Source organism: Carcharhinus amblyrhynchos, chromosome 2, assembly GCF_965287045.1.
Source record: "Carcharhinus amblyrhynchos chromosome 2, sCarAmb.v2.hapA, whole genome shotgun sequence".
Taxonomy (NCBI): Eukaryota; Metazoa; Chordata; class Chondrichthyes; order Carcharhiniformes; family Carcharhinidae; genus Carcharhinus; species Carcharhinus amblyrhynchos.
The window spans coordinates 95,167,814-95,185,595 of NC_137325.1; the positions used below are offsets into that span (position 1 = coordinate 95,167,814).

General features: G+C 40.5%; 1 protein-coding gene across 11 annotated transcripts in view; it reads left to right on the forward strand.

Annotated features, from left to right (window-relative positions):
- tpk1 (thiamin pyrophosphokinase 1) overlaps window positions 1-17,782 on the forward strand; it is a 360,013-nt gene that overhangs the window by 170,809 nt on the left and 171,422 nt on the right. For all 11 annotated transcript variants that reach the window (XM_080209334.1, XM_080209377.1, XM_080209387.1 and 8 more), the window contains one exon: window positions 10,297-10,369. In XM_080209334.1, coding sequence (XP_080065460.1) covers window positions 10,297-10,369 — 73 coding nt within the window. The remainder of the gene's footprint in view (window positions 1-10,296; window positions 10,370-17,782) is intronic.

The following is a 17,782-nucleotide window of genomic DNA, read 5'->3' on the forward strand; positions in this document are numbered from 1 at the left end:
GTCTTAAAAATATTTAGCGAGGCAGCCTCCACCACTTCAACGGGCAGAGAATTCCAGAGATTCACCACCCTTTGAGTGAAGAAGTTCCTCCTCAACTCCGTTCTAAAATCATTGGGACTGTTTGGGGTAAGTGGAAGTGGTCCATGGTTTGAACGTGGAGCTGGAAGAATCATTCCTGCACCTCCCAGTTCCACATTCATTTTTCTTGGTGGTGGTCTCAGCAGATTTTTTTCATGGTTACCATTGCTTTTAAGACAAACCAATTTTGCAAAGGTGGCATAAACAGACATTGGGCAGAGAGTCAACACATTGCTAGGCCACTGCATTTTAATCGCAAAATGGAATCCTCAGTACATGATGGAAATCAAATACAACATCACTTAGCAGAAATTTAACTTTTTTCTACTGCATTATTAAAATTACAAAGCCAGTGCACAGAGTGGATGGTGCAAGCCCAAATCCTTCCCCTGCTTGCTCCAAAATCCAATTCAAATTGAATCCAATACATGATCCCCACAAGAGGGACATACAAGATTCAAGCTGACAAACCTCATCTCGGACTTGACCTGATGCTTTATCTTAACCAAAAGGCCGAAAAGCAATTAATTCAAATTCTGTTAGGGTTTTGAACTTGTGTCCCAAGAGAATTAGCCTGGGCCTCTGGATTACTAGCCCAGTGGCATTACCATTCCTTCACCAACTCAACACATGCTAATCTTGGCTTGGTTAAATTGGTTCTTATTTCACTTGCAGTAATCATTTACTATTGTGTTAAATCGGTGCTGGAATGTGGCTAACAGCATTAATACTGTTCAAAATATCCTTCACCTTCAGATATTCTGCACTGTTATAATTCGGAGATAAAATTCTTGGTACTCTGAATATTTCATTCAAAGCTATTTGCTTCATTAATTGTAAGGCCAAGGTCATAGATAAAGGATTAAATGCAAAAAGACTTCCCTAATCATGAAGGTCTCAAAAGAGATTATAACATGTGCAGTGTATGTTCCAACAAGACTTGATTAAAATTACAGCTACAGAAGAGGATCACACCAATTCTCGTTTTTAAGAACAAACTTTGACTGAACATAAAAAAGATATTTATTTCATATTATTATGTTGCCCTCTAGTGTATCTTTATTTTGAAAGGTACAGTGCATTTTTTATTAATGTCTATGATATTTTACATAAGTCTTTTGAACTATGAATGATTTAAATGCAGGTATGAAAGTGGCAGTCCAATTTATATATGATAAAGTTATGAGCTATGGACCAAATGGAACAAGAATTGTATCCAACAGTCTTCACATATATTTTTGAGTTATGAGTTACTTTATTTAAAAGCAAACTTAGTCTTTAGCTGTGAATTGCTTGGTTGCTTGATCTTGGTATGAAGGTCCCTTTTTATTCTAAGCAGAATACTTTTAAGTTGTGCCATTGTGGCAAGATGTTAATGCATGAGCTGTTTTTATATCTGATTCAGCCAAACATGATATTTGTATCACTGACACGGCAGACAAGTTGTACTGTGGGTACAGGTATTCAAATGCTGATAATGCCATAGCTGTGTGAAATTCTTTATGAACTTTTAAGGGGATACTAATTCTGGCCAGATTATCTAAATATGTGTGTAAACCAGGTGGTCACATGGACACTGGGATAACACAAGTACAAAGAAAATCACATATTTGAAGTGGCTGAGTTCTCCCCGAGTGTGGGCAGATGCACAGCATGCAAGTGCTGTTTAATATCATAGGGCGGCACAGTGGTTAGCACTGCTGCCTCACAGCTCCAGGAACCTGGGTTCAGTTCTGACCTTGGGTTACTGTCTGTGTGGAGTTTGCACATTCTTCCTATATCTGCGTGGATTTCCTCCCAGTGCTCGGGTTTCCTCCCAGGGTCCAAAGATGTGCAGGTTAGGTGGATTGGCCGTGCTAAGTTGTCTCTTAGTGCCCCAAGATGTGGAGGTTAAATGGATTAGCCATGGTAAATGTTCAGGTTTACACGGATAGAGCAGGAGAGATGGCCTGGGTAAATCCTAATTGTTGTTAGCCTCCCGTTGTCAGTTCATACAACCTGGTGACTTCCACAATATTGATTAACTCATGTATCCTGTCAAGAAGGTAGTTTCAAGTAACCTATATTTGATAATTGTTGGTTTTTAGAAATAAGGTATAGATTTTAAGTGACTTTAATTTAGTGTTTCTGTGTAAAAAAAAAAGTAAAACTTCAGCTAAATTCACGTTAAACGAAAGTGTTTGCCTGTGGACCAGGGAGCGGGGGATGCAGTTTAGCTTAATTTCAAACTGCATCTGCACTGTGATTTGAGACTTTACAATGTGAAAAATAAACAAGCTTAAAGAAAGACTGAACTGTTGCTTAACAACCAAGGGCCACCTTTAGGTTAGGAAGATATTTTGTGTTTAGTTTTAATTGAAACTCAAGGCAATTGAGCTAAGAGGTGAGAGAGAAGGCAGCCCTATCAGAGGTAGAACAATTGAGAACAAGTCCCTATAACTGAAAAACAATAAGTTCCAGAAACCAGGGAATAAAAGACAAAGCTGAGAAATGAAAATCTGGTGAAGTTGGCTTGAGGGAACCCAGATATTTGAAGCAATCCTAAGGTTGGTGATCTTAGTACAGCCTGGAAAGCAGCACTGTTCTATTGGTGGCTGGGTACTCGAGAGTTTGTGTGGAAGTCTGAATATACACAGCAATTCAAGTTAAAGGGATAATGAAAGAAGCATTGGAAATCCTATAAGTGGATTATTGCTGAAAACAACTGAAAGAAAATGTTGTTTGGAAAAAGATCGTAAGTTGTTTTGAGAGTGGACTTTGGAAACATTTGTGTGATAATCATCTTGGGGGGTGTTAGGGAGCACAGTGGATTTGAGGGAAAATCCACAGAAATTCAATTGGGTGTAGTTTCAGAGTAGAGTGTGTCTGACCACAGTAGCCTGGTGGTTTACAGAGACTGTGTATTTACTGAGAACATGATAGCACAAGATCAATTTTGTAATCTGTATTGTCCTTAAACCCTATGTACATTTGTGAAGATAAATTGAAGTGAAGCAGTATTGTGTTGTAGTCAAACTTATCATATTAAATATCTTTTTTCTGTTGTTAAAAGCTAATTGTTCATCCAAAAAAAAGTAAAGGTTACAGTCTTTTGATCCAGGATTCTAGTCGTGACACCAACTGGGATCATAACAGTTGCCAAAAAAGGAAAGGATTATTCATCATGTGATGTTATTGGCCAGAATTATTTGGGTAAATAAACATGATTTATGACCTGAAAACTTAAAAGCAAAGAAATTGAGTGAACTATATTTCGTGCAAGGTTTGGGATAAAAATTATGTTTCACACCTTGTTGTAATATTAACAATGTTAAATAATGTTGGAAAAAATTACTTAATAGTATCTTATATTTCTTTACAAATGTATACCAGTGTATTTATAGGCTATCCAAAGGGGAATTTGTTGATTGTCCGACTTTGGTTGCCTACAGTCTGGCTTTTGTATCTCTTAAGGCAAGATGCCCCACCTTCAAGAGCTGTCTGACTATCAGAGACTGGCAGCACTGATTGGACTGCAGTAGGCCCTGGACCAGGAGCAGTGCTGGAGGCACTGTTGTGTGACTTGAGTTTAGAAAGTCTATAGCATGAACATAGACATAACCTACCATAGAATATGGTTCAGGATGAGGAGATGATGAACATTCTCTGCATTAATTTGATAGTATCTCAGTGAGACATGAAATTATTACTTAACTATGATATAATTTATCTATAGTATATAAGTCTAACTTTTGGTCAGTTTTGTGCAGAAATATATTACCTCACTGGGAATAAGATTGAACCTGCCACTTGTAATTTTTTAACATCAGCCTTTTTGAAACTATATAGATTTATAGTTATATACTATGCAGTTGTTCCTTCTATCTTTAAAATAGTCTATTACAATGGTAACATTTGCAAAAGTGACTATACTGTTGGGCAAGTACTGTGCAATAGTTGTAGAATAGCATTATTGAAAAGAAATAAGAAATAATCATCCTTGAAGAAACTGTTAATTAAGAATAAATTAATTTTAAGCTGTACAGGTCCTCAGCTCTGGAATATGTGGCGCAATCTTTTCTCTTTCTCTCCTTTTTCATGCTGCTAGGGGAGTGGTGGTGCACTGTTATTGTCACTTGATAAGTAATCCAGGGATCTGTGATAAGGTTCAGCGGACGTGGGTTCAAATGCTACCATGGCAGATGATGGAATTAAAATGCAATAAAACATCTGGAATGAGAAGTCTAATGATGATCATGAATCAATTATCAATGGACTAGTGTCCCAGGGATCCCTTGGGAACCCAGATTTGAATCCTACCATGACAGATGGTGAAATTTGTATTGAAAAAATATCTGGAATTAAAAGTCCACTGATGACCATGAAACCAGTGTTGATTGACGTAAAAATCCATCCGGTTTCCTAATGTCCTTCCTTACCTGGCCTGGTCTACGTATGATTTCAGACCTATATCATGTGATTAACTCTTGAAGGCCTAGCAAGCTTCTCTGTTGTATTTGTTCCTTTTGAAGAAGTTGAAAAGAAATGAAACAGATGGACCACTTGGTATTGACCTAGTCACTGGAAACAGCAAAGCCTGCAAAGCCCTCCTTACCAATATCTGGGGGCTTTTGCCAAAATCTCACAACAACCTGACATCATTCACAGAATCATACCTTACAGATAATATCTGACCTCACTATTCCTGGGTATGCCTGTCCCACCGGCAATACAGACCCAGCAGAGGTGGCAGCAGGCGATACAGCGGTATACAGTTGGGAGGGAGTTGCCCTGGTTGTCCTCAGCATCAACTCTGGACCCCATGAAGTCTCATGACACCAGGTCAAATACCTCATGCTGATTACCATGTACCATCCCCACCCCCCCTCTCCCCCCCCAGCCCTCCTCCCCTCAACTAATCAATCAGTACTTCTCCATGTTGAATACCACTTGAAGGAAGCACTGAGTGCAGTAACTGTAAATGAGGGTGAGAAGGACGCACAATATACTTGGAGGAGAGGGGCGAATCTTCACAAAGTGTGACTTTGTAGTACCACCACAGACTAAGCTGGTCAGGTTGTTAAGGCCATAACTGCTGGGATGAGATTGCGGCAGATGGTGAGGGAACCAACAAGAGGGAAAAACATTTGATCTCATTCTCACCAGCTGTGGCACAGTGGTTCGCATTGCTGCCTCACAGTGCAAGGGGGGTTTAATTCCCAGTTTGGATCACTGTCTGCGGATTTTGCCCATTCTCCACGTATCTGTGAGGGTTTCCTTCGGGTGTTCCAGTTTCTTCCCACAGACATGCTGGTTAGGTGGTTCGGGCACGCTGAATTCTCTCTCAGTGCACCCATACAGGTGCCAGAGTGTGGTGCCTAAGGCATTTTCACTACTAAAATAAACTGCCCGCCACAGATGCATCTGCTGATGGCAGTTTCAGTAGGAGTGACCACTGCACAGCCCTTTTGGAGTCCTTGTTTTCATATCCTCCATTGTACTGTGTGGCACTACCACCATGGTAAATGGGACAGATCTAGTAACTCAAGACTTGATATCAAAGAGGCGCTATAAGCCATAAGCAGCAAGAGATTTGTACTCAGCTACAATTTGTAACTTCACGGCCTGACACATTTCCCATTCTCCCATTACCACCAAACCAGGAGATCAACTCTGGTTCAATGAAGAGTGCAGAAGGCATGCCAGGAGCAACATCAGGCATGCCTAAAAATGAGGTGTCAGCCCGATGAAGCTACAACAAAGGATTATTTGTGTGCCAAACAGCACAGGCGCTAAGCGATGCCAAAACCAACAGATCAGATCTAAGCTCTGCAGTTCTGTCACATCCAGTTATGAATGGTGATGGACAATTAAACAACTTACTGGAAGAGGAGATGCCATAAATATCCCCGTCCTCAATGATGAAGGAGCGCCCAGCGCATCTGTACAAAAGATAAGACTGAAGCATTCGCAACAGTCTTCTGCCAGAAGTCCTGAGTGGATGATCCATCTTGGCCTCGTCCAGAGATCCCCAGCATCACAGATATCACTGTCCAGCCAATTGGATTCACTCCACATGATATCAAGAAATGGCTGAAGAAACAGTTGTGCTTGTAACATGACTCATTTAGGCTTGCTGGAAACAACTTTAGAGAATACTGCAAAGGCAATGGGCACTAGCAATATTCTAGCAATAATACTTTAGACTTGTGCCCCAGAACTTGCTGCATCCCCAGTCACGCTGCTCCAGTACAGCTATCAACACAGGCACCTACTCAACAAGGTAGAAAATTGCCCAGTTATGTCCTGTACATGAAGCTGTAGGCACATCAATGGCACCAGGCCTCATTGGGAGATAACAGGACAGATGGACAAAAAGCTTGTTCAAAGAGGCAGGTTTTAAGGCAGGAGAGGCAGAGAGATTTTGGCAAGGAATTCCAGAAATGGGAGTTCTTTGAAAACTGAATCAGAATGCAAAATTAATTCTGCATCGTATGTTTGCCAACTTCATGATTATCTAACCTCCTATCAATTTTAGCCATAAGTTAAATGTCACCATATGAAGAGTAGGAAATAGTGAAGAAGGAATCCATTAAGTCTTATGGTATGTTTGACCCAGTATTTCAACTGTGAAACCTCTCTTTAAAAATCGGTCATTGTTTTTATGAGAAAATTAACCCCAAGGAAAAAACTTATTATCAGCAAATTAATTTTAGCTGCACCAATGGAAGAAAAGTTCTTCAGCAACTAATGTTTGTTTTAGTTCTATATTCAACAACAGCAACAATAACTTATGTTTATATTATATCTTTAACGTGGTAAAGATTTCTCAGGTACTTCACTGTGTTATCCAGCAAAAGTTAGCACCAAACTTCAGCAAGAGATATAGATGCTTGTGCAAAGAGGCAGGTTTTAAGGAGAAAGTGACAAAAAGTTTTGGGAAGGAATTCCAGAACTTGGGATTTACATCGCTCAAATAAATTTATTGTTAAGAACAGTTTCTTCCAGAATACACTATTGTTGTTTTTTGCCTTTAAGATATTATCCATAAGTTTCTTGAGCATTTGCTTTATCTTAGGAGAGGCTGAGATGAAATTGTATTGTCACTGGACTAGTGTTCCAGACACCTCTGGGAACTCATGTTTGAGTCCCACCACAGCAGATGGTAGAATTTGAATTGAATAAAAATCTAGAATGAAAAGTCAAATGATGACCATGAAGCCATTGTTGATTGTTGAAAAAAACCCACCTAGTTCACTAATGTCCTTTAGGAAAGAAAATCTGCCATCCTTACCTGGTCTGGCCTACATGTGACTCCAGATCCACAGCAATGTAGATGCTGTTAAAAGTGCCCCCTTAAGGACAATTAGGGATGGGCAATAAATGCTGGCCCAGCCAGGGATACCCATGAAAGAATAACAAAATATAAGTATAGAACATAGAACATTACAGCGCAGAACAGGCCCTTCGGCCCACGATGTTGCGCCGACCAGTTAAAAAACAATGACCCTCTAACAAACCAATCCCTTTTCATCCATAAACCTATCCACGGAATGGTATGGAAGGATTAAGAGAGGGAGAAAAAAAGACAGCAAGGAAAAGTCCAAGCCAGTTTTGATTTAGAATTTTACATTTTTAAAAGTTGCAACAACAATTAACACCTGAAGGAATGAGATTCTGCACTTGTTTCATTTTCTGAGAGGCTGCCTAATGGCAATTAACACTTTGTGTCATTAAGCAGGTATTTAGACTGAAATGGATGAGACTTAACTGTCTGTGGTAAGTTTATTTTGTATCTACTGCACATATACAGGAACTTTGCTTCATTCAGTGGTGCAGCTGACAGCAAGGTGCCATTCTTGTGTAGCTAATAGGCAGAGCAGGTCAACTCAGAAAAACACTGTTTGGGTTTTTGCATTCAACCATGCATCTACACCTTACCAGAAATTGTTTTGTGTATAAATAATGGTGTTGCCATGTGTTTTGCCATTATTTTCACAGTAAATTATGACCTGGTATCTAAAATGTGACAGCAACATTAGAAGGCTAGTTGATAAATGTCATCTCACTAAGAACGTTGCTGTAAAACTCCGTAGTTTAACATTTTTATGTATAATACGCCGTATCTGCTTTTCAGTAATTTAACAGAGTTAGGTTCATATTGCTGACATCTATTTCTACATTAAGCTGATATGTTGAGCAAATGGCTAGTGTCCTGTTTACAAAATCGCTGATAAGGCTAACCTTTATAGCAAATGGAGTTATACGAATTCCAAGGCAAATATTGACTGGTGAATGTAGGCTTTCAGTAAACAGAAGTGGTTTTGTGAATTTCTGAACTAGCTTTCCGAAGAAAGCAGGCTTATTGGAGTGCTCCATCTCAAATGTGAATTTGAGCACAGGTTGAGTAAAGTGTGTAAGGAACTCCTTACTTGTAGCAGCAAAGTCAAAGATCATAAACACATCATTGACATATTGAAAATATGCGAAGCCTGTACAGCTAGGTGTGTTTCTGTGACTGGGTGACACTTGCTGAAAAAATCCTTAAGATAATTAGTTGTGCTTGTAATATGGCTCATTTAAGCTCGCTTAGGAAACAATTTACTTTAGTGAGTACAAGGATTAGAGTACGCCAGCCTTACTTCAAGTTAAGATGAGCAGCAGATGTTTGGATGACCTCAAGTTTGTGGAGGGTGGAATTTCAGAGATCAGCTAGTCATACATTGGAATTGTCAAGTCTAAAAAAAAGGCATAGAATCCCTGCAATGCAGAAGGAGGTCATTTGGCCTATTGAGCTTGTACTGACAACAATCCCACCCAGACCCTATCCCTGTAACCCTGCTAGTCCCCCTGACTTTAATGGACAATTTATCATGGCCAATCCACTTAACTCGCACGTCTTTGGAGTGTAGGAGGAAACCGGAACACCCAGAGGAAAACCATGCAGACAGGGGGAGAATGTGCAAACTCCACACAGACAGTGACCCAAGCTGGAAATCGAACCCAAGTTCCTGGCATTATCAAGCAACAGTGCTAACCACTGTGCCGCCATGCCTCCATAATAAATGAGCTGTTTCAGCAGCAGAGCTAATTCAGGGTGAAGTTAGGTGATGCTGCAGAAACAGCCTTAGTGATGGCATAAGTATGTGTCTGGAAGCTTATCTCAAGGTCAAATGTTGACACCAAGATTGTGGCCACACTGACTTAATCTCAGACTATTGCCAGGGGGAGAGATGGAGCCAATAGTTAGGAAACAGAATTTGGAATGGGGACTGAAAGCAATGGCCCCACCTTCCCAATAAATAATTGGGAAAAAATTCTGCTTTAACAACCAAAATACCCAAGCTTGCAGAATTCAGAACAGGTCGCACTCTTAATTCCTTCATTTTTACCTTAAAGGAAAGAGATAGACTCAAAACATAACAATCTTACAAATTTCCTCTTTGTACCGCTTTTAAAAAGCTCGCTGGGTATTTATTTACTGAAAAAATAATGAATTCTGAATGTTAAAATATTTGTGTTGAACTGCTCGAGACAATGTATCTATTTCAGCAAGTCTTTCAAATTGCACCAAGTGGCAGTGGATTGTATTGTAATTCTTAAAATTTACAATGCAACTTGATAGACGAGGTGGCATTGTGGTTAGCACTGCTGTCTTTCAGCACCAGGGACCCAGGTTCAATTTCCTGCTTGGGTCACTGTCTGTGGAGTATGCACATTTCTCCCCACACTCCAAAGATGCACAGGTTAGGTTGATTGCCCTTACTAACTTGCCCCTTAGTGTCAGGGGGATTAGTGGGTAAAATACTTGGGGTTGCAGGGATAGGGCCTGGGTGGGATTGTAGTCAGTGTAGGCTTGATGGGCCGAATGGCCTCCTCCTGCACTGTAGGGATTCTATGAGGAAATGTTCTCTATTTCATATTAATGCTAAAGGACACTTTAATTTAAATTTAAAATTACAATTCCTAACCTCTGTCTAGCTCACAGCAGTCCTAGGAAAGTTTTATTTCATATTAAATGTCAAAAAATGTCTTGTTTGTGTAATTTTGCCTTCAATGTCTGAAGAAAATGTCACTTTAATCATTTAGGTGCCCGGTCACATTTTAGATTTGTTGAATAGAGCAGAAATACAAGTGCAAAATTCTAGTTCCCCACAGATCTGTCACTTTGAATTAAGCTTTGTGGAAGAGAACTGTTTGCCCATGTTAAGTCATTGTTTCTGTTGTCTTTTCTTCTAGATTTCTGCCTCATTTCATCAGTGGAGATTTTGATTCCATTAAACCAGAAGTAAAGGAGTTTTACAAAGTCAAGGTAAAAGACAGCATAGGTTTAGATTATACCTAAAGTGGAATGGCCTTTGGGGAGGTGACGGTCTAGTGGTATTATCGCAAGGCTATTAATCCAGAAACTCAGCTAATGTTCTGGGGACCCAGGTTTAAATCGCATCTCAGCAGCTGGCGGAATTTGAATTCAGTAAGAAATAATCTGGAATTAAGAATGTAATGATGACCGTGAAACCATTATCGATTGTCGAAAAAACCCATCTGGTTTACCAATGTCCTTTAGGGAAGAAAACCATGGCCTGGTTTACATGTGACTCCAGAGCAACAGCAATGTGGTTGACTCTTAAAATGCCCTCAAGCAAATAGGGATGGGCAATAAATGCTGGCCAGCCAGTGACACCCATGTCTCATGAATCAATAAAAAAACACAGTATTTATACTACTGCTTGCTTTGAATTTGTCCTCTAAATGAACTTGATCATGAATCTAATTTGTCATTAATAATTTGTCAGTTCATCAAAATAGGAATGACCATTTTTAAGGGCAACCATTGAATACTATGTCATATATCTTTATTAAAAATACATCCCCTGACTTGGAACGCCAGATCATCACTATGATGAGAAAGATTACAGATGAAAGTATGACATTCTTAGAAGCATAGAACCATAGAAAATTACAGCTCAGAAACAGGCCTTTTGGCCCTTCTTGTCAGTGCTGAACCATTTTTTGCCTAGTCCCACTGACCTGCACTTGGACCATATCCCTCCACACCCCTCTCATCCATGAACTCGTCCAAGTTTTTCTTAAATGTTAAAAGTGACCCCGCATTTACCACTTTATCCAGCAGCCCATTCCACACTCCCACCACTCTCTGCGTGAAGAATCCCCCCCCTAATATTCCCTTTAAACTCTTCTCCTTTCACCCTTAACCCATGCCCTCTGGTTTTTTTCTCCTCTAGCCTCAGTGAAAATAGCCTGCTTGCATTCACTCTATCTATACCCATCAAAATCTTGTATACCTCTATCAAATGTCCTCTCATTCTTCTACGCTCCAGGGAATAAAGTCCTAACCTATTCAATCTCTCTCTGTAACTCAGCTTCTCAAGTCCTGGCAACATCCTTGTGAACCTCCTCTGCACTCTTTCAACCTTATTTACATCCTTCCTGTAACTAGGTGACCAAAACTGTACACAATAGTCTAAATTCGGTCTCACCAATGCCTTATACATATGCCTTACCATAACACTCCACTTTTATACTCAATACTCCAATTTATAAAGGCCAATGTACCAAAAGCACTCTTTACGACCCTATCCACCTGTGATGCCACTTTTAGGGAATTCTGTACCTGTATTCCCAGATCCCTCTGTTCAACTGCAGTCTTCAGAGTCCTACCATTTACCCTGTACGTTCTACTTTGGCTTGTCCTTCCAAAGTGCAATACCTCACACTTGTCTGCATTAAATTCCATTTGCCATTTTTCAGCCCATTTTTCTAGTTGGTCCAAATCCCTCTGCAAGCTTTGAAAACCTTCCTCACTGTCCACTACACCTCCAATCTTTGTATCATCATCTTGAGTAACTTTTGAACTACCTTATGGAATGCCTTATTTTTGGCTCATCTACATGGTTCTCTCCTGTCTGATGAAACTTAAAATATACAATTAAATTGTTACTAATCATTATTAATACCTTTCGCACTTGATCTTCGTAAATGAGAGGATGTATTATGCCAGTGATAAGTTCATAGCATGGTGCTGAGAAAAACATAGGGTGCTGCTTTTTAATAAAATTGGATTTCTTATATCCTAACAATGGAATTTTAAAAAACTGGGAAGTTGCAAGCTTTTGGAACAGAAGCTGTAACAATGGATGATGTCATAACGTGAAAAGTTAACAAAAATCCATCAGATTGCAGAAAACAGAATAATGGCCTCACAAAGTGAAAATGGGACACAACCTATAATTGAAAATATGGGCAGAATTTTCCCCAAAAATGGCAAAGTGTTGTTTCCGGCGAGAAAACCGGTATGTTTCTTTCCAGAGAAACTGGTTGGTTTTCTCTGCAGATCTTACAAAGTTCTGTCAAAAAAAAATCAATGTGGTCTGATTCGTGCCATCAAACCCAGCTGCACAGAGATCAGGGCGCCATCTCGACCTGAGTAAACGTTTCCCCCACCATTGAAGTCTGGAGATCGGCCCCCACCCCCACCTCCAATATGATTCATCACTTCTCTATCCTCTCCCCCAAATCTTGGCCACCTCCTACCCCACTTTAACCCCCACCCCCAGATCATCAGCCCCTCCCCTACTGATTCCATACACCATCCATTCCTGCTGTTTCAAAGAATACACATAGCCAGGGAAGTCACTGTCATGCATTTGTTGAGACAGGTGGCAGCAACTAGCAGGCTTGGATGTCATCTCAAGTGACTTTGCAATAGCTTTTAACTCCCACTTGCCCCAAACTTTTCGCCTCTTTTTCAACATGCTGAAAAAACTCAGCTGCACAGAGATCAGGGTGCCATCTTTAAAGGATGCCCCAATCATAATCTGAGTAAACTCCTTCCTCCCCAGTCCATCATTGAGGTCTGGAAGTTTCAGGGGCAGGGCCTCAACATGCAGGAAGACCCAGCTGCATAGAGATCAGGACCCCAACTTTAAAGGGAATCCCAATCATAATCTGAGTAAGCTACCTCCCAGTCCATCACAAAGGTCTCAACAGCCCCCCTCTCCACCTCTAGTCAGAGTCGGCACTTCTCTCCCTCCCCAATCCCCCAATCATTGGCAGGCAAGGTCACTGCAGACAGCAATGTACTATATGACTGCATTATCAAATAAAAGAGTTAGTGAAAATGAAAGTGACTATTAGCAAAAAGTAGCTCAGAAATCAACAGTGTCCCCTGAGAAGAATCTCCAGGAAAAGAATGTTGACCACTGATTCTCAGGATGTAGGCTTTGCTGGGAAGATTTATAATTCATCTTCAGTTTCCCTAAGAAGACAGTAGGGAGCCTATTTGAACTGTGGAGTCATGGTTTGCTACAACCGTCACTTCAGGCAGCCTTTGAGACTCAACCATACTGTGCAGGACTGGAATGATAAATAGGTCAACTGAGTAAGGATAGCAGATTTCATTCCTTGAAGGAACTATTTGAATGCTTACAATTCTTTATGTTCACATCATGATCACTTACTGATTACAGCTGTCCATTTCCAGCTTTTTATAAAACGAAACTGTGCTTAAATTCTCAAGCCATCATGGTAGGATTTGAAATCTTATTCTCAAGCGTTATTATTATAGAGCCCTGTATTTCTCATTCAGTATTATAACCAGTGCATTACTAGACCCCAGATTCATGAAGTAAATTTTAGTAAAAACTGACCAAATTCTTTTTGTCCCATTTGTTCTCTGGATTTGGGTGGCATGGTTAATGACCTCCTCATTTTTTTTGTTCCCAGTTTCCCTAATAACACTGCATTGGCTATTCCTTAAACAACTCTATGCTGAAAGTTCAGCAGCAGTAGGTTTCACTGTGGATTCCTTGTTTATGGATACATCTCTTTTAGAATGTGCAGGAGCAGTATGTTGGTACTTGGCAAAGAATGATTAGTTACTAACTTTGTTTGGGCAGATAATTTGAACCCTGGCAAACTCTTTGGATGGTGGAACAGCTTCTGTGTTCTTCATGAGACTGCTCGTGATGCACATTATCGTCATGTTTTGGTTTGTCAGTCACTTACTGTATATTTTTTGAGGGAATACCAGATTGTCATTCTTATTATTTGAAGGTACAGGTTGTGTACAGTCAATTTCAGACAGTGCACAGCTCTTTATAGATGCGTCAACCTTTACTCTAATGCACTGCCATTCCTGATGATCCTTTTTGCCACATGCTTTGCTGGAAAGCTAGGCATTTCCTTGGTGCATGCAGAAGGCCACAGTTTCCATTTGCCTTGCTAGGTTTAAATGTTGTAGTGAGTACATCAGAAATTAGGGCTGTTCTTGAGACCTGTAAGCTTTGTTGGCCTGTGAGGATTGCTGTGTCCTTCATTGAATCATTCATTAGATGAGGAAACTAAATATAATATTTTGAAATTTACAGATGATACAAAGCTGGTGGGGAGGGTGAGCTATGAGGAGGATGCCCAGATCGTTCATTGTGATTTGGACATGTTGAGTGAGTGGGCAAATGATTGGCATATGCAATATCATTTGGATAAATGTGAGGCTATCCACTTTGGCAGCAAATACAGAAAGGCAGATCACTATGTGAATGGCCACAAACTAAGGGAGGGGAACGTGCAGTACGATCTGGGTGTCCTCATACATCAGTCACTGAAGGTAAGAATGCAGGTGCAGCAGACAGTAAAAAAGGCAAATGGTAAATTGGTCTTCATAGCAAGGGGATTTGAGTCCAGGAGCAGGGGTGTCTTGATGCAATGATGCAGGACTTTGGTAAGACACACTTGGAATATTGTGTGTAGTTTTGGTCTCCTCATCTGAGGAAGGATGTTTGCTCCAGAGACAGTGCAGGGAAGGTTTACCACATTGATTCCTGGGATAGCAGGACTGACGTATGATGAGAGATTGAGTTGGTTAGGATTGTATTTGCTGGAGTTCAGAGGCATCTCATAGAAACCTATAAAATTCGAACATAACCAGACAGGTCGATGCAATAAGGACATTCCTGATAGTGGGGGTGTTCAGAACCAGAGGTCACAGAGTGAGGATATAGCGCAAAGCGTTTACAGGGCGGAAGGAGAAATTTCTTCATCCAGAGAGTGGTCAACCTATGGAATTCATTGCCACAGAAAATAGCTGAGGCCAAAACACTGAATATTTTCTAGAAGTAGTTAGATATAGCACTTGAGGCAAAAGGGGATCAAAGAATATGGGGTGTGGAAGGTGGGATCAGGCTACTAAGTTGGATGATAAGCCATGATTATAATGAGTGGTAGAGCAGGCTCGAAGGGCCAGATTGCCTCTTCCTGCTCCTATTTTTCAAGTATATTTGTAAGAAGCACAGAATTGTTACGGTACAGAATGAGGCCATTTGGTGTCTGCACCGGATCTCCAAGTGAGCATCATGCTTAGTGATATTCCTCTGCCTTTTCCCTGTAACCCTGCACATTGTCTCTATTCAAGTAATCATCTAATGTCCTCCTGAATGCCTCAAATGAATCTGCCTCCACCACATTTCTAGCCACTGTGTTCCAGACATGAACCATTTGTTGTGAAAATGTTTTTTCTCACGCCACATTAGCTTCTTTTGCAAATCACTTCAAATCTGTGCTTACTTCCATCCTTGAATAGTTCTAGGATGCTATACGCTTTGACTTTGTCTAGCACATCTTTCTGGAACGCTTCCATGGGAATGGATGCGATCGGCAACACAACAATTCTATCTGCTAACTCTGCTTGAAAAATCAATACAAACCTTATGTGCTGCATCTGCTGACAAAGTGGTTTATGGATTCAACAGGTTGTAGAGATGACACCAACTCTTATCGATAAATACGGAAGTTTAACTTGGTTCTGAATCAGTTTTCCAATGTAGTCCATATCTTGAGAATTTGTTGGCTTCTTCTATAAATCCTGATGTGTTCAGATTGTGCAGCTCTTCATTCCTGATTGCCCAGTGAATTTTTATGGCTTTCTTGCCTGGTTTAGGCACACCTGAATCAAGAAACCATAACTCGGTACACTGTTTAAACATTTTGAATTCGGAAAGTAGGTTAGTTGCATCCCAATTTAAACTGCAGAATTCTGTAGACGTTTAGACAATACTCCTCCAATAGTACCTGCAATGAGGTGCCATTTTCACATCCTTTTCCAAAGATCCAACCATTTAATCACAACCTTCGCTAGCTCAATTTTCTTGATTTTATTTGTTTTTTTTAACCTTTCCTCATTTGTTATCCATCTGACCCACACCGTTGTTACGCACCTTTTCTGATGGAACTAACCCGCTGCTGGTCCTCTCAAAATGAGGTCCCATTCAGTGAACTGACAGGTTCTGCACTGCAATTTCACCATGAGATATCACTTGCTGACCAGCTCTTTATTTGAGGACTATCCAAGCACAGTGTCTTCAAAGCTTTCCTGTGCAGTCATGACTCTGCAATATCAACCTTCTCCGCTCTGACCAGCATGTTGAGAATTATCTCATGCCATGTATGATATATGCTTTTCATATGGGCTATGCTGGCAGCCTTTCCAGCAGGGATAGGCCCCGCCCATTGATTTCTAATGAAATTCACTCTGGTGCAATCTGTGACACACGGAGTGCGGCAGATTCATTTTGAAAGTTCCGCTGAAAAAACTAACAGGATTTACTCCAATTTTTACACAAATTCAACATTTAGATTTTTTTTGAAGAATCCCACCCATAGTGCCTGTAATATATCCCATCATTTGACATTTATAGATCTAGTTGAGATTTCTAGCTATTTTATATTTTGGTAAATATTCCCAAGCACATATATCAATGATGATACTGTGAGTCATCTCATGCCATGTTATACAATCTATGACTGTTCATCATGTCGTAACTTTATTTAATCTTATTGCCAGGCTGTTTCACCATGTCATTCAGAAGGAATGCGCAACAAGTTCTGATTTTATAATTTTGAGTCAGTGACACTGAAGGAACAGTGATATAATTCCAAGCCAGGATAGTGTGTGACCTGGAGGGGAACTTGTAGATGGTGGTGTTCCTATGTGAGTGCTGACTTTTCCCTTCTAGGTGTTGAAGGTCACAGGTTTGGAAGCTGCTGTCAAAAGATGCCTTGGCAGGTTGCTGCAGTGCTTCTTGTAGAAGGTGGTTGGGCTGTTTTGTGTTGAATGGTGTAAAGCTTCTTGAGTGTTCTTAGAACTACAATCATGCAGGCAAATGGAGAGTACTCATTACACTATTGACTTGTGCCTTGTAGATGTTGAACAGGCTTTGGGGAGTCTGAAGGTGAGTTACTAGCTGCAGAATTCCCATTCTTTGACCTGCTTTTGTATCCATTGTCTTTATATGGCTGGTCCTGATCAGATTCTGGCTAATGATAAACCCCAGGATGTTGATAAAATGGGATTCAGTGATGGTAATTTTTTGAATGTCAAGAGGAGATGGCTAGATTCTCTCTTGTTGGAGATGGTCATTGCCTGGCACTTGTGTGGTGTGATTCTGATCTTATGATGAAGGGAAGGTCATTGATGAAGGTGCTGAAAACGATTGTCCCTTGATCACCATTCAGTGGAACTCCTGCAGCATGCCCTGGGCTGAAATGTTTGGTCTTCAATCACCACAACTATCGTCCTTTATGCACCAGCCAGTGGAGAGTTTGCCCTGATTCCCATTGATATCAATTATTCCAGGGCTCCTTGATGCCAACTCAGTCAAATGCTGCCCTGAAGTCAAAGGCTGTCACTCTCTCCTCACCTCTGGGA